The following is a 24,943-nucleotide window of genomic DNA, read 5'->3' on the forward strand; positions in this document are numbered from 1 at the left end:
CTTCAAAGGTTTTTGGAGAGTGAAATAAAGGTCGAATGAATTAAATCACAACACCTTGTTCAAAATGACACCTGAATTTCTCAACTTTTTTGGCTAATGAACCTTTATCACATGTTACAGACGCATACTCGTTTGTTAGCAGCCCATTTCCCCTCTACACTTCTTACATGGTCTCATTAAAATAATTGTTCGGGGCCAAAGAGGCAAAACTCTCTCATCTACTACAAAAAAGGCTAAAACTTGAGAGAAAAGTCTGAAAAGATGACTCCAAACTCTGCTATTCCACATTAATTATGTCACTATCCCCTCAGATCAATCCTGTGATTTTTGGCGGAGGCACGTTTAACTGATAATACTGTACTTTTATCTGTAATGAAGTATTTTTACAACGTGGTGATACTTTTGCTTCAGTAAAGGATCTGAGTACTCCTTCCACGACTTGATGAAACACAGCTGAGTCCAGTGATTCATGCTTCTCATCGCGCATCACTCACTTCCCACTGTGCACGTTATAACCCTTATCTTAACAGAGTGCAGATATGGAACAGGTGTAATCTCCTGGGGGGCTGGTCTCTCTCTTTCTACACTCTCGCCCAAGTATTCAGCTCAGACGACCAGCGTGTGGCTGTTTACTAATGATGTCTGTGTACGGCTGAGAGGAGCGCTCAATCTGACCGTGGCCATTAGAGAATAAGATGAGCATTAAGCTTCCTATCTTTCCTGAATATCAACAAATACAATTTGGGCTTGGAGGTAAATCCAACAGAGCAATCGTATCGGCTACAGTGTGATGTTTGTGGCTGATGAATATGAGACTGAGGGAACTGGTCTACATTTAAATCAGCTCTCCTAAGTTTAAATAAACTTGATAAAAAGTTTAAAATTCATTCGGCAGTAACAGCATTGACCTTATGAAAACCTTTTCAGTTTGTTTGTAAAGGTGCTGTTTCTCTGCAATGTGGTAGAGTTAGATGTATTAAAACCAGCTTGCAGACAGATTCTCTCATTTTGCGCATTGTTCTGTGCCCTTTAATTTTATTAACGTTTTTACCCCCAGAAGCAGAGAGAGAGCAGAGTTTCTAGGGCAACAATCACTGTAATTGTCCAAAGTCTGACACATGCAATCTGCTAAAAGCCCTGAAGCCCAGAGGCCCAGGTGTACCGAGGGATTACAACGGTGGAGGACAGGTGAAGTCAACGCTCACTGACAGGCACACACACACACACACACACACACATTCTGTTTTACCCTCAAACACACACACACGCACACAATCTCACACCAACGACAGGCGTGCAGACACACCAAAAAAAACACTCGACATAACCAATCTGCACACGGTCACGTCATCGTGCACAGCTGAATACTGGACGGTTTTTACCTAATTGTTCACAGGCTGAACAAAACTCACAACCGCTTGTCCCTGAAAAATAGATGAAACAAAAAGTACTTTCTGAGCAGTCAACAGTGAGTTTTCACAGGGAGAGAAATAAGTTTCAGTGAGAAATGGTCGTGTTTGGGTCTGTAGATAACATAAGCAGGAGTGGAAGAAGTATTTAGAGTCTGTACTTCAGTAAAAACAGAAAATATCTCAGTGTGAAAATACAGCAACCTCAAGTGAAAGTGTGAAAGTATTATCATGCATTAAAATCTACTTAAAGAATGTAAAACAAAAGTACTCATTGTGTAATACTGGATTATTGTTTATTGATTATTGTGACAAATGCATATGATCCTATGTTTTGTATCTAAAATATTACAGTTTTTTTATAAGTAGTAACTCCCATTTTCAGTATTTTCAGTTCACTTTTCACAGCCGTCTTCACACAGTCAGCACAACAGAAGTCCCTGTGGATTAAACTGTGCTGCTTTGACACAAAACAAAAAGTTTGAAATTCAAATTTATATTTACCTAAAATAACACAAAATTGCTATAATTGCATTTTGCCACATTTTGCTGCACCTCCACCTAACAAAATAGAAAAAGAAAAAGAAATGCATGGATTTCTAATTGGAACCAACTTTATTCTCTCTATTTTTATGCCTCTGTGCCGACGACAGCTGTGACCGGAGGCATTATGTTTTCTGGCTGTCTGTAGTTCGTCCGTGAACACGATGTCTCAGAAACGCGTTGAGGGAACGTCTTCAAAGTCGGCACAAACTGGGGCACCGCAGTAGCTCAGGTGATGGAGCATGTGCCCCATGCGCAGAGGCTGTTAACACATTTTTGGCCATTACTCAGCAGTTCCTATGATAATCAGGCTGGGGGGGGGGGGGGTAACAGAATACATGTAACGGGCTTAAGCAATTAGGACACAATAAAAAAGGTACATGTGTTCTGGGAAAGTTACAGAAAAAAGGGGACTAATAACAGGATTACTATTTTAAAATAAAGATTGAGATACAACCCAAACCCGATTGACACTTGGATCACTCACTACATTTTTTTTTTTACAGGTCATTAGTTAATGTATCGGAATCCATTTTAAAAGTAACAATCTCCACCCTGATGATCATTATGACAACATTTAACACACATGTCTAATAGGATGAAATGATCAAGGGATGACATTTTACAGTATATCCAAAAGGTCAAAGGTCGCTTTCACTGCGACATCATAATAATCTGCCCTGGAACAGCAATAAAACTGCTCCATGGAGCATGCAACCGTGAGGCAGTCCTTCTAGTATTTAAAAAAGGTTATTCTTGAATATTTATGCATTGTTAAGTTTGCATTGGTGCAGTGAGATAAACTGTTAAGATGTGAGATAAACAACTGTGTAGACAGTGTATAGAAATGTGTCATCAACTGTAAAAACTGCAATCTGAAAAACAACTTTAGGCCGTCATATAAATTAAGTGTAGTAAAATATGACAAAAATGGAAATAATCAGGTACAAGTAACTCAAAAATGTTACTTAAGTGCATTGCTTGAGTAAATGTAGTAACAACAACACAAGTGTACTTTTGGAGCAGCAATAAGGAGGTTTCAGGAAGTTCGAGGAAACTTCTCAAGCTTGAGCACATTCAACCAAAACTTTCCATTCACCTTCAGAAAAAACTAAGACAGTATGTATCTTTTTTTTGTGAGATTTGGGTGACCTAAAAGACAATATGAGAGGACACCACTCTGAACTACTGCAAGACTCATCTGTGAACATCCCGCAAGCCAAACTCTAACGACGGGTAGTATTCATTTTTCCACAACTGATGTTTTCCTGGTCAGCAGAAACCCTGTAGATTGGCCGCTTTATTTTGCTTTATTCACTGCTACCACAATCTATTAAACAAGTTCTCCTCTGGCCTGCAAGAAATAATTAGTCTACTGGATAGGTCAACTTAATCATTCCTGAAAATAATATTCAATTATCTCCACAGCAACTTCTAGAGCATGTCTCCTATTTTTAGACCCCCTCTGTTTTACAGAGATAGGCAGTTTGATCCTTTTTATGTCAAGCCTGCAACACAAAGCAACGGAGAGTCAGCGGTGCTAAACAGTCCTCGGTGGATAACCTATTATGCCTTAATAATAGCCCAGGCTTTCTCTTTGTCTCTTCGGCTGTATGGTGCTCTGCATACGAGTTCCGTCCCACTCGATTACGGCTCTCCTCTCCCCGAGTTTCCCATTGGGTGCCCTTGACTCATATCCTCAATTAGTCTTAGCAAAGGGCAGGACACAATAATAACTTAAGGCAAGTTGAACATCATGTGTAATTGTGGATATTTGTTAGAGAGAGAGAAGGAAAAGAGGGCAAATAGTGTCGAGCTTGCAAAGTGTTAACATCCTGCATGACCTTATCAAGGTGTCACCGAAGTCAGTCAGGCAAACACTGTTGAATGAGATCTTCACTTCAAAGAATCCCGGCTAAGTGACGAGATTTGAAGAAGATTGTGGATAATGTCATAAGTATACGCTCATTATGCCGAGCACAGAGCTATTATATGAAAGAAACCCACCAGTGAGAACTGAAACACAATCAGACACAACGGCATGCACAGACATGTAAACAGAAAACGCATTTGCAGCTCCACGAGGCAAATCTGTCTCAAACACAACCTGCGAACTCCATTTCACGCATAACCTCTCTCGCTCGCTCCGTCTCCGCCTGTGTCTCCCTCTCTCCGTCCACGTCCCCGTCGCTCTGTCCCTGCCTCTCTCGCCCTCCCTCTCTCACCAGTCACAATAAAGACTTAGAGAATAAATAAATAATCCAGAGTGTATTCTCTGCTCCAGGAGACAGCATAATTGTCATCGGAGGAGGGAGGCACTGGGAGTCATCACTTGTCCAGGCGAATTATAACCTTTGAAGTTGGATTTGAGCAAAGTACAGCAATGCTGTTCTGTTGCCAGATACTGTCACATCTTAGAGGAGGGCCTCGCTGTAGGCTGAGCCGCGTGCGTGCTTACATACAGGCTCACTGTCTGCCTCAACCCCCCTGCCTAAAACGCTGGGCTTGGCTCTGGTTTACTATTATTTCATCTTGAGCATTCTGCAACACAGTGTAGTCTCAATGCACAAGTCACGCAAGGATAAACCTTCCCCTCACTGACCGTCGATGTGAGTCAGCAGCAGAAGGAATGAATGTCGGACTATGAGCCAGAGAGTGACACTGCCCATAGAGAGAAATGTTGGACAAAGGCAGGAAGTAGGGCTGGGCGATATGGCACAAAATAATACATGATATTTAACTCCATATTTTGAAATCTGCTCAACAGTACCTCATAAATGTGAGGACCGGGTGACAAAATCAAATAAGCCCTATTTGCATGGGACTAACCTTACCAGTGGATCTCTAGTAATCTATAAAGCAAGGAATCTCTGTTTGTCTGTCTGTTATTCGCATATCTCAAGAACTGTCAATCCGATCTACTTCACGCTTGGCAGGTATGTCACTGAGGACCCGAGCAAGTGCAGTGTGGAATTCGGTGAAATTTGGACACATGACATTGGCTTTAGAGCTCTGGTAACACTTTGCAGCGAGACTAAAAGCAAAAGCAGAGGGTTAAACCAGTCTGGATGAGTGGGGAGATGCGGGCAACACAGGTTTTCTATTCCTCAGTGTGAGCTGGAGGTGAGATTTTAACTTTTTTGTCAACAGTAGTATGCTGGCTACCGTTAGCCTCAAGGGCTAGTAAACAAAATGGAGATTAGCGTGGTGCAACAACTCTGGGAAGCCTTTGTTATTGGTTGTTGTGGTACGGCTGACGCGTTCAACATGGGTTTCCTTTTCTTCAGCGAGGACTGGAGGTGAGAATTTAGGTGACTATGCTAGCTTACGTTAGCCTTAAGGGCTAGTGTGTTTAGCACAGGACGCCTCTCTCATTGGTTATTGTGATCTGGCTTGAAAGGTTACGATGTTATCATCCAGATATTGAATCATAAATATCATTAATACTATAAATTTATTGTGGCGGCCCCGATGAGTCTTTGAGCTGCTCAGGAGGCATAAGACTGGCTCTGTAAACACTCACATTACCGGATAATCTGTGCGGCATGTTTTGAGTGACACTGCACTAGTTTGTAATAATTGTTGAGGTTGTCTGTGATTTTAACCCCATGCAAATCTGCCATGTCGGTAAAATTCTGACGCAAATTATCTCGCCCATTTCGGCAAACACTGAGGTCATGTGATAAATTATAGTCCTTTTTCAAATCGGCATAGCAATGATTTTGGGTCAGTTTTATTTAAACATCTGTTTTCTGTCATCAGACAACTAAACGCGTATAAAATATATTGAGCAGCATTCAACAGCTGCTATATTGACATGAGAGGGTTAGGAGCAACAAAAGGTTGTCATATTCAAGTACAGCCACAGAACATCTGTTACTGGATCTAAACGAGCTGCAAATGTGTATTTATGCTTATAACACATGCAGAGAGTGGGTCGAACAACTTTAGACTGTTTCATTAAAGTGGCTGCTAAGAACAGATGCAACTTTTCTGAAATGTTGATGTTACGCGGAGCCTTGAAATCATATCCAAGGTTTATCGTCAGTAAATGAAAGTAAAATACAAAATACTTATCCCAATGCAAATGTGCCGCACGATACACAGATGTGGGGAGTAACTTCTAAATCACATCAGGCCCCCTGGTAATACAAGTCCCGTGTGATAGGGCAAGTACACAAGAACAAGAACAGTCGGGTAAATTCAGGAGATTACTTCACTTTACTGTAATGCAGCCTTTAAAACCAGGAAAAGACCACACATATCACGATATAGCAATATCCAAAATCTAAGATGCTTTACAGTCTCATGTCACAATAACAGTATAATATATTGTTAGAAATAGTATAATAATAATATATTTATAGAAATAAATTATGTTTTTATACTCTTTATCACCTAATCGTGATAAATTAAAGGTGCGATTTGTAATAATTTTAGTTTAAAACATCAAATAAGTTAACTGAAATTATCAACAGAAAATATAGTTAATAACAGTTTTGATGTATCAAAGACGTCTAATACTGTGTCGGTCTGTAAACTCCAACTCTCTGGCTAGCTGCACGGCTAACTGAGCTAACAAGCTAAGTCATACTATATACTATCGCACCTTTAAAGGAGACTTGTTCCTTGGCCTACATTCCTTGGATCTCTACTGGACGGATGAACACCATTCTTCCCACTGATTTTCCCTCATTAGGTGTTTTGACGATGGCGGTGGAGAGCGCTGTTTGACACGCTGTTCCCAAATCTCCCATAGGTGTTTCGAATGGGTTGACAGTGTTGTCAGCGAAGGCCGTAATGCATGACTCACACACCATTTTCATCCTCAGCGAGCCGTTCCACTGAGCGGGAGCATTTATGTTCCCTTTCATTTATTCAGGTCCCTCCCTTTAATTTGTCGGCCATTTGTGCATCATATGTCAAGATAATGAGTGCATTTTGCTGTTCCAGAAATAAAAAAAAAAAGTGCAGGCATCCCTCAAAGTGCACACAAGTGACACATGCGAAGCTTCCAGAAGAATCAACAACAGTGATGTCTTTACAGTCAAGTGAGGAGGAAGGGGAGCACCTGGAGAAACTCTGAGAGGATGCCACTGTTGTAAATGACAAGTGCAAAGATTTTGCTGGTGTTAAAAAAAATTAGAAGCTGGATTCAGATGTTAAAAATAACCAGCTCCTTCATCCTTGCACCCTGGGGTGTCCCTCACCAATCAGACACCATGAGCACCACCCCAGTCGCTCTGATAATGAAGAGTCCTGCTGGAGATCCAGTCAGGTGTAGTCCTCATTGGCTCGTTTATGAAAGGGTGCTCTCTTGTGGCCACCGGGAGTAAAATGTGACCCGGAGAAGCGGGAGGGCTGGATTGACAGGCAGTAATATGCTCTCATAAAGCAAGACCGCTGCTGCTGCTGCTGCTGGACTTCTGCTCCTGGACTCCAGAGATAGCTCTCCACAGATTAGTCATATTGGGGGAGGGAGGGGCGCAGAGAAAGGGGATTGTCTAAGTTATTGCATTTAAAAATAGATAGATAGATAGATAGATAGATAGATAGATAGATAGATAGATAGAAGAAAGTCACTAACTCATCCTCACTTGTCTGCAGTGAGACCTTCTGAATCCACAGCGGTGCCGCGCGCCCTCGGTCCGGGTTTTCTTTCTCTCCCCTCCCATCTATTTCCTCCTCGCTTGCCACTAGTTTACCTTCACTTGTTCAGCCTTCACTCTGAGAAGAGGAGGAGGGTGGTATATGATTGGCCAGGCGGGGGACTGGTAGTCCGGAGGCTGCTCCAGCGTTCATCCCCGTGTTCTTGTTTACACCTTGCGGACGCGGACGAGAGAAGACACCCAGGGGCCCCCAGAGCAGACTCCGGAGTCCAGTCTGCAGCGGACGCGGCTATCCCGACAGCATCTCCACCCTGTGGTACTTTTATTTTTTTTATTTTTTTTTGTTACGGTCACAAACCAAGTTTTCCTTTGCCGGGAATCGGACTCTCGTGTGATTTCTTCAGAGCAGAAATGCGTCCAACTTTTTGGTGACTTTGTGGCGCCTCTGCGCGTCTGGCTGCCAGCCTGTCAGTCAGCGGGGTTCAAGTGCGGCTGGAAATGAAACCCACCAGGAATAGCGCCGACAGATTGTTCCTTCACATTCACAGGGTGTGATACATCCGCGGACCCTCTTCAAAGTTTGATCACGGACGGAAATTACACCCATTCGGTCTGTTCCGTGACGCGCACGAGCTGCTCGGTGATGGATGTGTTTTGAGCGTTGCAGTCACTTTGCGTCAACAGTGAAGAAGAAAAAGAAGAAGAGTGAACTGTTCGCCAAACCACCCAGCAGTGATCACTGGACTCTTCGGTCGCGTTTCTCTCACTCTTGAGAGATATTTCAGGGGTGAAGACTTTGTTGGACAGGCGCCAACACGCCGTGTGGACAACAAGGGGACGTTTCGCGACGGCGGAGCCGGAAAAGATGCGCTCTGTTCGGATGCAGCGTGGCCAAGGTGTCGCTCCTCTGGTTCTTCTCCTCCTGGTCGGGGGATGCGTCGTCTCCGGCACTGGTGAGTGGAAATTTGCGCTCACGAGAAATACACACGCGTTTACAGTTTATTTTGAACACGTCAGAAAATATTCAGACTTTTACAGAAAGCGTCCAGCCTCAGAGGCACCGTCACATCTTAACTTTTGCTCCAATTTAAATGAGATGTCTTGGGTTCCACATTACACCCATAAGGGTGCAGGGGGGGTCTGGGGTCGCCTGCTGACCAGCACATTTCTTTACCCACAGCAAACTCTTCAACCTCTCAGTACACCACAGCTCAGAGCTCTCTTTTCTTCTTGGAGCGGAAAAATCAAACTCCCCCGGTGCGCAGGGAGTAATTAAGGTTTTGCTCCATGCCTCCTCGGCCTCTCCAAGAAGAAAAAGAAAAAAGAAAAAAGCCTGTGAAAAGTAAGACAGAGCACTCGGAGTGCTCCAGGGGATGAGACTCTTTTAATTCTTTTTTCTCAGTCTGAATCCAGTGACACTTGTTTTAAACTTGGATGCTTTTGAAACAGGCTCAGTTGATCACAAACCTTTTCTACCTCTCTAATCATTATTTTATTAGACAAAGTATTCCACAGTGCGAACTGAGCGGGCTTTGATCAGCAGATTGCCTGGAGTTAATGCCGTCAAAGGCTGCAGCAGCTCTCATGGAGATGAAACCACTTGGTGCACACACAGATCGGGTCAGTGTAGGTGAGCTGATGGGACAGGACGGACACCAAGGCGAGGCTGCCCATCTCCAGTGTTAGATTAATGATTTCTCTCAGTGTGGCCTATGTTTTTTTTTTCCCCTCCCCTCCCCGTTGCCAGATCAGATTGAAACACAGGGCAGAAATCTGAGGGTTTAGTGGATTGTGGATTAAGCTCAGTTTACAGTTGGGGGAAAGAAAAAAAAAAGAACAATGCGGACAACAACAAGCACAAGCTCTGCTGGAGGAACACTCCAAGAAACACATCTGGGTCTATCTGCTGAACAAGTCCATTTTATTTTCTACTTAATGACATGGAGGCCCAATGACTGTCCGTCCAGGTCTGTGGCCAATTCCTTAAGAAGCCCTTCGCCTCTCAAGGTCCTTGTGTGTGTATTATTCCTTGAACAGGCGGAGCAGAAAAGCAGCTTACGTTTATTAAAAATTGTGGCCCATTCTGAAATCCTTGCATGAGAAATGAGAGAGGTTGATATTAAGAGTTGAGGATTGCGGCGAGGTCCTGCTCGGGGGGAGCAGAGTTGTGGGAGGAGAGGGGAGGAGGGGGGAGGCACACACCAGGGGACAATGGCTCTGTGTGCCCCAGTAAAGTTTCTGTCTCCTGCAGAGCAAGGCAGAGATATATTTAGGGAATGCATGATGGGACGGACAGATTGCATTTATCTTCCCTCCCCATTGTGTGTGTACCTTTCCTCCGCCGCCCGCCTCCTCCTCAGATCCCTCCCGTCTCCCTCTCTGCCTGCACTGTGGATGTGCTGAGCTCACATTTCTGCTACGGTGCTCCTCTTTCTGTGTTGACATACACATTAATTACCCGGACTGCCAGGAACACTTGTCTGGAGTAACTATCCTGCTGTCCACTTTTCTGCGCGTGATTAATAATGACTTCATCGGAATTGGAGAAACGACATACGGGAAATGTGTTTGTCACACATCAGGATTAAATGGAGAGGTGCCCAGTAAGCCTTGAGGGAGGAAGGAGGAGGAGGAGGGGAGGAGGGGGAGTCTGGAGACCAGTGTCCAGACTGGGAGGAGAGCGAGGGTGGCGAGGGAAGGGCGAAGGAGCAGTGGAGTGTTCAGAGTTAGAGAGCGTAGCATGTCAGACACTCCCATGGAGGGCCGGATGAATAGTGACACTCTCGGAGGATGTGCCGTCTCGTTTGTGTTTGGTGTGGGAATCCTCGGCTGCAACAAGGAGAGGACTCACATTCTTTAATATTATATGAGCTAGTAAAAAGGTCTCGGCCAGAGGAGCTCTGTAATTTTCCCACCAGCTATATGTATGAATTTTAGATGCACAGAAAGAAAGGAATGTGACAACGAAGCTCACCTCAAACAAACACCAAAGTGAATTTGGCTTCAAAGACGCTCAACAGATTGAGATGTCAGATTAGATTAAAGTGTCTCTGAAACATGTAGTCATAACAAAAGTGCTGCCAGGCTGTTGCATCTGCAGAGATTTGGACAGGTGGTTGGGCATCGTGATAAATAAACAGACCGACAGCTCTCTTTAGGCCAGGCCACGGGCCAGACTAGTTCCTCAGGCGAGTCCTGCTGGCAGACCAGACCAGGCCACATTCTGTCCCGGAGCAGTGCATTAGTTTTTACGGCCGTCATGCGGCAGGGGATGGGATCGCTGGCCAGCCACTGCCCTCTCTGCTGTATTATTCATACGTGCAAAGTGGTCTTTGTTAATATTTAAAATGTGCTTATGATGCTCAAATTCTTGACATCAGAGACAGCAAAGGAGAAAGAAGTGGGAGGGCAACAGCTGCTTGGCTCTCACAGGCGTAACTGACCCGGATGGCTTCAGGGGGTAGTGAAGGATTTTAGGGTACCAATAGGCATTTATAGACTAGATAAAAGAGTGTCAGTTCAAGCGACTGTGCCAATTGCAGCCAGGGGCTGTTGTAAGGGATGCGTGTGAACCAAACATGGCGAGGGGTTACGCAGGGTAATGCTATCCATCTGAAATAGAGAGGAAGAGGAGATGGAAGAGAAATGAATCTGTGAGAGACACACTGAGATAGATTGATCTCAGGGCATGGCTTTTAAATATCCTTTATGAGAAAAGAGCGAAGAAGAAAACTCTCATAGCAGTGGCATTCAAGCGTCATTAAACCTCTGGCACAGGCCAGAGAATGAGGCGGTGAGTGAGGAGGGAGAAGTATGGGAGGAAGGCGAGCGATGTGCAGCAGAAACAGGTTGAAGCTAGCAAAGCCGCACAAGAAACAGTGGTTAAGAGAGGAGGATACTGTCGAGGAGGGAGGCGGAGGCTGGAAAGTGGAAAAAGAGACACACAAATCCACTAGGGGGATGTTTTTATTAAGGCTCTTATCGATGGAGAGAGCTCACAGTATTAAGAGTAGACATGTTTAATGCTTTGCCAATACTGTGCATGTTAGGCCGGACCATAAATCTGCGGCAAACAGCAAGGGCTCTGTAGGAGGGGAGAACAGCGAGGTAAATGGAAGAGGGAGCTGACTATAAAGAACGGAAAGAGGAATTATCAGCAGAAGAAAGTTTGGAGCAGCGATTGACAGACTTGAGACGAATCTAGTTTTAAGTACGGGGCGTTATTGTCCTCTGCGGAGACACTGTGTCCTCAAAGTGTTTAGAATCTGGGGCGATAATGATTTAATCAATATCTCCGAGCCTGCCAACTATTTCCATCTGTGTGGTCTTAAAGGTGTGCGAAAAAAGAAATACTGTAGATAATTATCATCAAGTGAAGTTATTTGAATATTTAATGTAATGCCTGCCTGGATTCTGGTTAAAAATGTCTTGTTTATCTCACACCAGATGGTCTCTCCTACCTGTGTGCCGTCACATTAAACACCAGTGAAATGCAAGAATGTTTCAATTGAATCCAAACATTTAAAGCCACTGATGTTTGAAATTTAAAAATGTTTTTGACCGAGCTGTTTGTTTCCCAAGGTCGGACTAGTTTTTCTTTTTTTGTTTGACAGTTATTGCAAACTTCATTATTATTCTGTCAGTTTATCCTTTCTAAGTAAAACCCACATATTTTGGCACGGGGTCTTCAGTGAACCTGCGAGTGGAGTCAGATAAGTTGAGGGAGGACTGGATGGGTGAGTCAGGGGGGCGGAGGAGGGAGAGAGTTTCGGTGGCAGATGGGGAGCTGTGAGTTGCTGCTGGGCCGGCAGGACAGGGCACCCCCTGCCCCTCCATCCTGCCCCTGTGGGGGGAGCTGGGTGGGGCAGACAGGGAAACAGGAAGAAAACCTCTGTGGGGTTCCATTGTGCTTCAGATGAATAGGAGACTCCAGAGAGCTCTTTCTGCCCCTTTGTGTGGGGTGGAGGGGGGGCGGCAGCAGAACACACACACACTCAGAACTCATTCACAACTTCGACAGGAGTTATACTTGCATGTGTGTGTGCGTGTGTGTGTGTGTGCTACTGTTGCATAACCACTCATGCGCAGGTAAAAGTCACACCTGCTTGTTTCAGCTTAAAATTCTCTGATTCTCGTGATGATTGATGTGCTCAGACGGGCTCAGTGACATCTGACATCAAAACTACAGCACCCACCCACCCACACCCACACACACACACACCCACACACACCCACATATGCAAAACAGAGCCACATCCCCTGATGAAGAGGTAGCATTTTCTATGTATAATGGTTGGAAGACCTGCTGGGTCACTTGGGAGGAGTGAGTGAGGGAGTGAGTGCAGGAATTTTCATTTAAGATCTCAGCAGCACTCTGAGCAATCGTGACCAATAGGATCAGGATTCACTACAGGGGGTCACGCCAGATCCTGAGCTCCCCCCTTACCCTAAGATAGACACACACACACACACACACTTGGTAAAAAAGTGTTTGCACTGAGGTCCATAGATCAGAGGCAGCGTCAGCACTTGATTGGCTGTGCTGTGGTCCAGCACTCTGCGTGTGTCCTGGTCTGAAAAAGGGAGTTTTTTCAGGCCATGTAGATTCCCCCTCATCTTCTTAGCAGAGGCTTTTTTTTGTCTTCAGAAGGCAGTTGAGCCAAGTCCACTCAGAGCTTAGACCACAGCCAATCTGTTAATGCTTGAGTTTGTCTCTGTTTGTGTTTGAGAGTGCCATGTGGGCTTGGCAAACTGGAAAATTCTGCTTAAAGCTTGTTAATAATACACTTTCCATCAGGAGAGGAAATGTGCTGCATTAGAGGAGGCAGTTGCAGTCGGTGTTATTTCGACTTCCTTTTGTGAGTGTGGCATGTGGGGCTACATTCCCCCACATCCACATTAATAAATTGCCTTCACGTGTCCCCATTTCCCCTTCCTCTTCCTTCAATCTCTTGATAGTCTCATCAGGCGTATTTATAGCTTTATAGTCTCACATATACCAACCTCTGTCATCCATATCTCTCACTCTCCATCATTTTTTCCCCCAGCCAGCTCTCTGGTGGAGTTTGGGAATTGCTCTTTAGAAGGCACTGTGAAGAATCCCATTTCTATGAGTGTAACGCTTATTAGGGTCCCATCTGCCCTCAGGGTACTTATGAATGTGGGGGGGGTGTTTGGGTAGTGGTAGAGAACGTAAAGGAGGGGAATGAGGGGAGCTTTGTCATGCCTGTGTGTAAGTAGATGTGGGTGCCACCGGGGGCTTGTGCGAGGTGGGAAGGGGCTCTTAACACTGCGGAGCCCACAGCGAGCAGCTGGTGTGTCTAAAGTGGGGGAATGACACACAGACCTCCCCGGAGAGACGGGCGTATTGAGCGTACGTGTGTGCATATCTCCGGCTGAGACAGAGGGAACGGAAATGATCCCGCGTCCTTCTGTCTGCATGGCAGGCAGCTAGGCAACAGCAGGACTTTCAAACAACTTACAATTTTTTTCCCCTCCCTTGTGTTTTAAATCAAGGCGGATGATGCTCGCTGAGTGTATTTGTGTAGAGGGGGTGGGGGGTGGGGGGGTTTGTGTGATTGGCTGCATGTCAACAGTGTGATCGGCAGTGTTATTTAATGTAGCGACTGACATGGAGTTTAAGCACCATGTTTGTCTCTTAAGCTCATTGCCCCTGTCAGTAATGGAGCGGTGATTGGCACTTAATCAAAGGTCAATAAGGGCACATCAAGAGCTTTCCTTTCCTAGCCTTGTCTCTCATTTCCTTTTCTCTCCTGTCCTTCTCTTTCCATGTCTCTCCTTTCCTTTCCTTTCCTTTCCTTTCCTCTCCTCAGCTTGAGCTTTAAAGATCGTGCTAAATCAAAATGTCAGCTATATGCAGTATCTGGCTTCATCCCCCAGACATATGCAGACACATACAAACACGCACAGTAGGGGCAATAATCCCTGTTTCCGCTCAGACGCTCTTGGATCACCACCGTAGCAAAGAGAAGAGTGAAAGAATGAGATCTGCCCTCATCCACCCTTTAATTCCTCCACCCGTCTTCAGCTTCAGGACTTAATTCGTAGCACTCCTCCAGAAGCTTTGACTGGGAGCCTCCAAACACACAGTAAAGATGCTGTTCTCGCCTTGGATGCAGGTCTTAATCAAGGGGCTGACAGGCTCCTCTTGGCTCTGTCTGCGCGTTTGGCGTGAGTGTGTGTACGTGCGATGGGTGCGCTGATGGGAAGCCAGTCGTATTACTTAGGTATTACTCCCTTTTCTGCATGGGTCACAGTGGGGTCACACTCCCAGTCTCAATCAGCACACAGCTCGGGCACACACACCCATCTCTCTCGCTCTGGCAGCCGCTCTGATTGCACAGGAGGAAACCTGGTTTATCCTCCTGGTTCATTCACCATGCCAGGTGTACGTGTGCACGCGCTGCAAAGCGCCACCAGGCATCCGTCGCGGAGGAGTTTAGGGACCGCTTTAAATGAGCGCCATGTGTGAGGTAGTGGCACGAGGTCTGCTCTAACGTGGCAGATGTACCTGCACGTAATTAAGGTTAGATTTAAGTGTATGAGCTCACACACGCATCAAGTGTGTCAGCGGGTGTGTGTTTCAAGCCTCTTACCTGCTGCTGACCAGATGGACTCTGCAGCCGACCTCATGCTCAGCTCTCCCCGCCACTCCGCTTAGATTAGCTGGTGAGCTGAGCTAAGGCGTGCAGGCATTATAATGGACACATCAGTCCCCCCCCCCCACCACTGCAACACCCAATCCAGCATACATAGTATATTTAGGATGACGATACTCTGTGTGTGTGTGTGTGTGTGTGTGTGTGTGTGTGTGTGTGTGTAGCTGGTTGGGCAGCGCTTGTGGCCTGCTGTTTATGGGGATTATGAAAGCAGATGGACAGCCATGCTGACTGGTGAGGGTTCATTAACTCTGGGTGTCTCTGCTCTGCCGCTGCTGTTGCTCAGCTTCACTTGCCTGCAATCCTCTCAGCAGCAAGACTTGGCGTGTGTGTATGTGCAAGTGCCTGTGTGTGTGTGTGTGTGTGTGTGTGTGTGTGTGTGTGTAGGTACTGCAGGTAGAGAAAGCACCTCACACAAGCAAAAGAAAGCCATATAGATGTTTATCGATCGGGGATAGATCTGAGCTTGAAGTTTCGGCTAGATTGGTTTATGTGGCTTGATTGGTTTACGTTGCATTGGCTGACACTTTTTTGTTTTATGCGCTCTCCGACGTCATTTCGCCAGACTTTCAGATTAATTTGTTTTCAAGTTTTCCTTCAGTCGTTTTGTGTCAAATGAAGAACATGTGCCATGTAGTCATGTAGCCAGTACCGGCTAAAGAGTTGTGATTTAGTATGGTGCAGTATCTTCAGCATGAGGACCATTTCCGTGGCATTTCAGTGCTCTGCTGGGGGAGATGAATAGGTATAGTTATAGTGGGTCATTAAACCCTGCGCGGTGTCTCTCTGTCTATAGCTTCAACCTTCACGCTGCAGCCAGCCCCTGCCCTCCTTTTCCATGGCTTAATAAGAGAAACATGGATCACGCAGGGACAGATAGACACACCTGTGGAGAGCCAGACAGACAGACAGACGGACCGGCAGATTCCTGGGCAGATGGGTTGTTTGGAACCCCTCAGAGGCCTCGGCGCCATCAGACAGACAGACAGAGGAGTCGTCAGTCACCTGGTGTCATGCAGACTTGGTGGAGATGTGACCAGGAGTTAGAGAGCAGTTTCAAAACAGTGCAAATATACTCACCAGCCACTTTATTAGGTACATTTGTAACATTAATGTAATCCAGTACAAGAGGTCCGCCATAAATTCTGCCTTTACAAAGATAATAATGTTCAGTTTTAATCGAAGGGGATTTATTATTATTATTTATTTATTAACTACATGGTTATCATTTAGATTGTAGTTTGCAGTTGTGTTGAACTGGACGGCATTGTGTTGAGAGGGGTTTCTAATGTTAGAACACACGAGGGGCTCTGAATATTAAAAACATCTTTCAGTGTAATGCACTCCAGTACAACAACACTCACAACAGCCTCAATGATGAATATGAAGAAGCGGTATAAGCTTTGGGAAAGTCATGGCAGAGCTGCTGCATTGGATCACATTAGATCGTAAAAGTGCACCTAATGAAGTGGCTGGTGAGCGCAGTAAGTAATGATTATTTTTCATTTGCAATTAACTTCTTGGTTATTATTAGTATTGTTAGTCTATTTGATGTCTGAAGATAATAAAAAATACTCATTACAATGTCTCAGAGAGAAAGGTGTTACAAAAGAAATCCACTCATTCACTCTCTGTCAGAGAGTCAGATGAGAAGACTGATGCCACTATTGGATCTGTATTGTATGTTGTATAGTTGTATGTATGGACTACACAAAAGAACATCATTAAGGTGCTGATAAGTACATTTTGTCACCGCAGGTCAGAGGCAGCCTCACTCTTTCCTCCTGTTTCTGGTCTTTGTGATAAGCTAAGCTAACCAGATAGTGCAGTGGTTTTTAATATTCTAATCTCACTCTTGGCACAAAAGTGCAATTCCCAAACTGTTCATTTAAATGATAAATTAATTATTGAAATTGATGCTTCATTTTCTGCCATTACATTTCTTTAGTTTGACTTTTCACATACCATCCCTTTCCCTCGCATTACTCTCATTTGCATGATGAGTGCTTTGCTCTTTCCAAACTACAGATGTTTCCAAACTATTAAAAACCAACACAAAGATCCCTCAGATTATCCAACGTCAGAAGCAAAGGGGGATTATTAGCAGGTGCCTTTCCGGCGTTTTGCCCCCTGTGCCCTTCAGAGTAAACAAAGCGGGTAATGGAAAAATATTGGAGTTTTACAGGAACAGCGACAGATTGCTGCTATTAAGCCCGTTGTGATGAGGTGAGGGACTCTTTTTGCTAGACTTGGGCTTGAAGAGTATGAATGGCAGATGGAAATGGAACATTTACGTGTGCACGTCAACGTCCACCCACGCCTCTGTCAGTACCATCAGTACCGGAGTGTGTGTCTGTTTGCGAGCGCGCGTGGTCTGGTGAGTGTGTGTGCTGAGATGCTGTCGCTTACGGCAGCCTCCTTTATGCTCTTGTGAGCGTGAGTTTGTGAGTGACAGTTATACAGTGGTGTGGAGTGTGTAAATCTCCTTCCCTCTAAAGCTCTCTGAGCGGGCCTTACATTAGCACAACAATTTACACATCTGTCCTGAGGCGAAGAACAGGCAACTCCGAGAATAATGAAAGCCTCATTCAAAGATAGTCTGTTTGTGTGTGTGTGTTTGTGTGTGTGTGTGTGTGTGTGTGTGAGAGAGAGAGAGAGAGAGAGAGAGAGAGAGAGAGAGAATCAGGAGAGGTAGGAGAGGCTCTGTAAACAAGAGACAGAGGAGGTTTATTAAAACCCCACCACCACTCACCATCCTTTTGTCCTTCTATTCTCTGCGTCCCTCACCTCCTCTCCCCCTCTTTCAGTCAGAGGAGCGATTACATGCCCCTGTCTCTCTTGTCTTTCATCTCTCTCTGTGAAGAGGAGAGGAATGAAGGTCTTCTGTGGCGTGTAATTACACAGAGAGATCCTGGATGAGGGCGTCTGTCTCCACAAACAAAAAAGCAACCCCCTCCCCCCAAACTCTCCCCCCCCTAAATACCTCTTGATAGGTGGGGATCTAGAAAGAGACATTTAACTGCCTTTGATCCGCCACTGTGCCCTTGTCTTTACCTGCCACTTATGGAGGCCTAATAAGTACTATCACAAGTCTATTTATTTCATTAGGAGCTCTGACACTAACATATGCGTGGCTCAGCTCCAGCTCCGTGGGAATGAAATACACAGCTCCTCCATTCATTTTAAGCACGGAGTCATAATCATGACACATTTACAGGCCGGTGTTCCAATCTTACCCATGAGTCATATTGCTGAATGATTATGGAAGGGCGGGTTTTTATGGGCTTACATTGGTATTGGCTCAACCTCTAATTGGCCCAAAGCACATTTGCATTCTGGGAAGGTAATAATGGGGCTCTTCGGAGGCACTTTAGATGAGAAAGTCATTGCACTCTGACTTAATTCTGCCCATAGAAGTGCTGATGCTTCCAGATGGCTTTTTTACTGAGTGTGATATGGCCATTTTGTGTGCACGATCATACACTTACCCCAATACTTTGGGAATAGCTAGCTTGCTAGCAACGCCGCTGGTCTCTTGTCGCCCATTTTTGCCTTATAATGTTTTTATTGCTTCTTATTTCACACTCACAACAGAAGAGAAATGAGAATAAAGCTAGCTAATGTTGATGCAAGCTTCGAGAAATACAAAAGCAGGTGTAGTGTAGGAAGTGTGTGAAACTGGAGATCTCTGTTTGGATCTAAATGCATGTGTGAGCGTTGAAGCAACCAGGTCATACAGTGTGGTCTGACATTCTGCAAAGGCCACACGAGGTCAAGTAGCTCTCTGTTTGAGTGCTGGAGCCGGCCTGAATGTGTTTAACGTGTCTTTTTACTTGTGTAAATCCGCCCCCATTCTCTGAGACTTAACTGTTTCTCTGAACTCGCTGGGAGATGAAGTGAGCATTCTGGTGCAGCTCAAACAGACTTGGCGTCAGACAATAGACCGGGGTCTTCTGTTGCACTTAGCTGAAGCTGCTGAATAGACTCTGAATAGACCTGGAGTGGTGCGGCCATGCAGCTGCAGGACAATAGCGTGCTCAGCAGAAAGGCGGCTGGTGACCTCGAGATCTGCCCTGGCCCTGTCCGCTCTGATCCCTGAACCCTCAGCAGTGCACAGAGTCAGCACAGGGAAGAGCCACAGTGGAGACCCTGCAGTCATTTGAGCAAATCAACTATATCAGAGTTTGGAGCCACAAACCAGCGGCTGGCATTGGGAAATAAACATTTTGGGAAATTGTTTTCTGGCTCAGAGATGACAAGATCAATATCACTCTCATATCTTTGTGCTTAACAGAGACATATTATGTTCATTTTCACATTCATCGTTTTATTTTGGGTTACTACCAGAAGAGGTCTACATGCTTTAATGCTCAAAAAACACATCAGGTTTCTTGTCTGTCCACAGCTGCAGCACTGTATTCCCCCTCTGTTTGAAACGTTCTGTTTTAGCTCCTGTCTCTTTAAGGCCCCCCATCCTGACTACCCAGTCTGCTCTGATTGGTCCGCTCACACACACCTGAGCCAGCACCGCTAACAACAACAGAGCCGCTGTGCAAAATCAATTCTTGCGTGCCAAACTAGCTGCCAGGCATGGTGACGTAGTGTGATGTCACAAAGTCACCTAATTAAAGGCGTGACTACAGACGAAGCGTTTCAAGAGCAGTGTTTTTTGTGGGAGAGAGGAGCTTCTGTTGGTGCAGGATGATCTTTTTTACTGCACAGGAACCTATACAACACACTGCAGGAAAGGACAAAACAGAAAAGAATAATAGGTCTCCTTTAATGTGAAGCAAGAATCAGTGGGTGCAGACACTACAGTGGAAGCAGGGAGAAACAGCTAAATTACCACATTATATCTTGTTTGTTCAGTCCAAACACAAACAGAAGTGGTTTTATGGGGAGTTATGTGCTAAAACTGGAACTTCTTGGCCGGATGTAGTGACTTCCTGGAGTCCTGTCATCACTATGAGGCTGCCAGGCACCAAAATGTCAAACTATTCCTTTAATTTTGACTCAACAGTGTTGTGCATCCTCTTCTAGGGGCATAAATCAGTGTGGCACTGCTGCATGAGCTAAAACTTTGCCCTGTACTTTTACTGAAATCAGTGATGTTAAAGTAGTGATTTAGCATTTGGCTGTGCGTTCAGAAAATTGTTGCTGTCTCCAAGTAATAATAGGTGAAGTGATATCACAGACAGTCACATCTTTCTTTTTTCAGCAGACTGGTTGAAAGCAATATGTTTGCACCGTTTAAACTTTATTTGCACCCAAACTGGTGAATGGATAATGAGTTTAATGGGTGTCTGCATAATTGTGTGGTGATATGTCTAATAAATCTGGATCCCACTTGGAAATGAATGTACTCCATTTGGCTCTGTGACTGAAAATGTTCAGGAATCCTTCCTTCACACTGAGGGGAGTCTCTCTTTGTTTGAGCAGGCAATAGGAGGCATTTTAGTCTGCTTTAATAATAGCAACTCTCTGAGCCTGAGACATATTCCCATTTCCCAAAATAAACACCCTCATCACTCTTACACCCAAAATCAAACACAACTTTACACAAATCCCACCGTGAGGAATAAAAACATCCATGCGCATGCGATGCAGCTCCCTCCCTGCATTTGATCACTCCCCTCCTCCCCCGTTTGTGTTTATTCTGGGGATTATTCTGACCTAATCTCTTTAGAGCATAATTCAGATTAGATTTTGTGTTATTATTATTGCTATGTCCATTCCCTACTGTCCTGTTGGGATTTCTTGCCCGCCGTAGCGCTCCTGCGTTTGGAAAATTGATTAAAACTGCTGACCACTGCCCTAGATAGCACAGGCTCTTGAAAGTGGATGAAAAAAAATAAAGGCAAACACAAACGATACAGTCCTGCATATTCTAAAAACATGTAGTCTCTAATAAAGCTTCGGGACTACACGCTCAGCAGCACAGTGGCAGCCAGTGTAGAAATCCTCCTTTTATTGCATTGATCTTACATTAGAACAGCAGGGATCGTCTCATTCATAAATGTTAAACAGTATGCTGAAACACAAGAATCTCCTCTGCCAAGCAGTTAGAGCTCGCTTTTAACTTCCAACAGCCTGAAAAGAGAACAAAAAGCCCTCAATGCTCTGCTAATTACCTGAAGCAAAAGTCTGCGCGCGTGCCGCCAAAGCTGGGGCTCCATCTGTATTCAAGCTACCATATTGGCCCGAAAGTTTCTCAACAATTTGATATTTAGATGTCATGTTTACTCTGCATTTTCAAGACAGTGTTTAAACACCATCTGCCTTTTTACCTCTGTCTCTAAGCTCGGGAATGTGAACCAGAGAACCCTTGAATAAATTACAGCATGTGTGTAAAAATCACAGCGAGTGCAGAAAATAAAAATACATTCCCTCTCCTTCATTATAGTACAGAGGCTCTAATTTTCAGTGTTTTTCTCTCTTCATATCGATAACAATCGGTTTACTTAACCATCATGGAATTAGAGCCAATGTCGTCTTCTTTTGTACATGTTGTTCTTTCTCGTATGATTTGTTTGCTTTCTTTTTCAACCTCATTAAAGAAAAATGCCCTCTAACAAGCAAAAAAATACATTTTTGCAGCGGTAAGCACCTGCGTTCACCTTTCACGGACGCAAAACATACACTGAAGTCCCTCAGTCCCAGAAATACAGGACCTGAACTTTACATCCTTTCCAGTGCTCGGCCTTTGCCTGCTTGTTTTTCTCAATTAAGATGAATTATAGAATTGCGTTGGGGAGCAGGGACAAGAAGTGCTTATTGTGACGTTACCCCGAGGCACTCAGTCAATGAGTTGGAGAGGGAAACAGAGTGCTGTGGATATTTTTGGTCTCACACCGCTCAGACTCCTAATGGACCACATGAAGTGCGACTTTAGCCAAACGTATGTGGCAGTGCAAGTATGTAAGAAGGACGGAGGAGGAGGTGGGTTTATTGTTCATATGTGGAGGCGGAGGAGATGAAGGAAGTGAGACAGGGGAGCCGTAGGGGTCCATGTTTGTGCTAGCTGTAGGAAACCTGAAGACAGACCGGACCTGCAGTGTACATTTCATTACTCTGTTGTCCTCCAGAGGCCTAGGTGTGTGTCCCAGCTCCGTCTGTGGGCAGCACAGCGCCGGATGATTAGATGTGCTGCACCTCAGTAAATGGATGCTATTGATCTCCACACCTTGTTATATGGACCACCTCGGAACATGATGGCTCTAAGACAAGACGGCATGATGAATCTCACGCAGCCCAAAATTGCCTCTTCTGCTCAGCTAACTTTCTCTCTTTTTTCATCTTCACACTCATCAGGTACACACACAGGTAGCTTCACTTCACTTCACCCCCCGTCCACTTTTCTTCCCCGCGTCTTTCTGTCCCTCTTTCCTTCTTTTTTTATCTGCTCCGCTGATCGTTTTCAGTGTCTCCACAGCCATTAAAAAATGATTGGAGACTGTGTAATGTATATTAATGTGCTTGTGCTTTTAGTTCAGTAGTTTGACTGTGCTTGCTGTAATATTTCATGGGGAGAAAAACACAGTCTCGAGCCTCTGTGTCGGGTGATTAAATTAGGATTATGATCTCTTGTTTTTGTTCAAATGTTAGCAGCAGTTGTGCCCTCTCGGGATCGGAGTGGGGCCTATCGCAGGTGGAGGTGAGGGGTTGGAGTTGAGGGGTCACAGAAAGGTTATGCTGTGAGTGTAGCGTGAGGTCTTAGCACAGCAAAACCATGAAGGTATTACATTATGTGCAGTGAAGCCTGGGATATGGAGTTAACGGAGGGCGGTGACCTTTGACCTGCCGATTTACACTGAATAATCTGCAATGTTATATGTCACCAATGTGAGCTACAATAACAGACGACTTAACATGAATACCAAATGTTATTAACTAGCCTCAGTGTGCTGTAGAGATGATAAAGCTGCGGCGTGTATTTGCAGAGAAGCTGCGCACACACTCTCTCATTTCATTCACATCAATCATTTGTGTTTGCTTTTTGGTCTGGTGCTCTGCTAGCATGTTAACAATTCAAACAACCCACGCCGCATTGTAGTGCATATTATATATTTAATAATAATACAGATCAGAATAGCGCCGTGTATCTCACATGGTGTCTGTAATCCGGTCTGCCACGCAAACAACCCCTGACCTTCAGTATGTGTGCTCCAACACATCCTCCACACACAAACACTAAAAGCTGGTTCTTTGTTGTGGAAAATGGAAGTTGTGAAGTCAGTCATGCTGAATAGATTGTAAATTGTGGGAAAAGATATAAACACCTTTATGTTCGCAGCCTGCCATTGTGCTTCACACATGGCCTCGGTGACCGCGGCCGTATGAGGTTCAAGCAGCTCTATTCTCGTGGTGTTCGGCCATGGTGGCCATTCAAGGCCCGAATCGTCTTCGCTCTATGAGCTATCAGAATTAAGACGAGACATCTCAGGCGAGAAATGAAAAAGCTTAGGTGTGTTCCTGTTATATCACCTACATAATCTGAACTCTGAAACTCTTTCTATATACAGCTGTTATTGATATTTTTGTATCCGCAGTAAACCAAACAACAATGTATAGCGTGAAAGGGGTCACTTGTTAGTACCAAGTGTTAATTGGCCCCTACCTGTACAATAAACTGAGAAGAAGAAGTAGCAACAAACAGCTGAGAGATTCATGCATGGCATAAAACAAGGTAAGCTAGTGTGAGATTGTGCTGTGGATTTAACGTTGACGTTATTTTTCGTCCGTCTGTGTTTCATGGTGCTATCATCAACAATGAGTAATATTAAGTTTCAGGATTTTGACCAACAATCTCAATCTTCTCTAAATAGAATATCACTAAATTATAGATTCTGTATCTTCTCTGAGGCAACAAAGCTGGCGACAGCTATTTCCAGGCATATTAGCATCAAATCAGCATCTTTCTGAATCAATGCTATCATTTTTCCATAGTTGGTCCATAGCCCATATGCTAAATGGGTAAAAAGCAACTTCTGCTAACACTTTTCGTGATATTAACTTGTGTTTTTGTTTCAGTAAGAATTTTAACTGGAAAATTAGAACATTTTAAATGTAAAGAAATAATAGTTTAGGTGATTGAGTATTGCGTTGCAGAGATATCTACTAAAGTAAGCGTGCTAACAAGCTAGCCCCGGCCTGACCTGTTCCAAAGCTCCTGTGCTAGCGCCGTCAACACCAACACTTCCCTGGTGCCCGAGCCCCCCGTCCAGACTGCTGGATGCACGGCTAACTGAGCTAACTAGCTAACAGCAGCTACAGTTAGCAGCAGTTAGCAGTTCAATTGTTTCGTTTGTTTTGAGCATGAATTCAACAGGTGGGCAGTTCTTACATATTGTACTCTTTAAAGCTTCCTACTTTCCCCAAATGACCCAAAACATCAGTTAATGCATGTTTATGTGAGTATCTGTTGTTCAGTAACAAGCAGGAACTGCTGTGAGTCATTATGGCGATTCACTGACTACTCACATGAGGCGTGTAGATATGATTTCTCCACAACTTCTGTTCTGAAAAGTTTCTGTAATTTCCCAGGACAACTATTGTCTTTGCAGAGTCTGAAACGGCTAAGAAGCATAAGCGCTGGTTATGTAAGGCTCCGTGCATAAGAGCTTATGTATGTGCAGCTGAGGAGAGCGTCCTGTTTGGCAGGAGCTTCTGTGCTACCTGTGTTTCATTTTATTGTACGATGAGT

The 24,943-nt window shown here is 44.7% G+C and overlaps 1 protein-coding gene across 1 annotated transcript in view; it reads left to right on the forward strand.

Annotated features, from left to right (window-relative positions):
* The first annotated feature begins 7,540 nt into the window (after positions 1 to 7,540).
* Positions 7,541 to 24,943, forward strand: part of unc5b (unc-5 netrin receptor B) — a 52,212-nt gene continuing 34,809 nt past the window's right edge. Inside the window, exon 1 of the mRNA XM_084376095.1 lies at positions 7,541 to 8,514. Coding sequence (XP_084232221.1) covers positions 8,427 to 8,514 — 88 coding nt within the window. The 5' untranslated portion in view covers positions 7,541 to 8,426. The remainder of the gene's footprint in view (positions 8,515 to 24,943) is intronic.

This window comes from Pagrus pagrus, assembly GCF_965226575.1.
Source record: "Pagrus pagrus genome assembly, chromosome: 15".
In the NCBI taxonomy this organism is placed as follows: Eukaryota; Metazoa; Chordata; class Actinopteri; order Spariformes; family Sparidae; genus Pagrus; species Pagrus pagrus.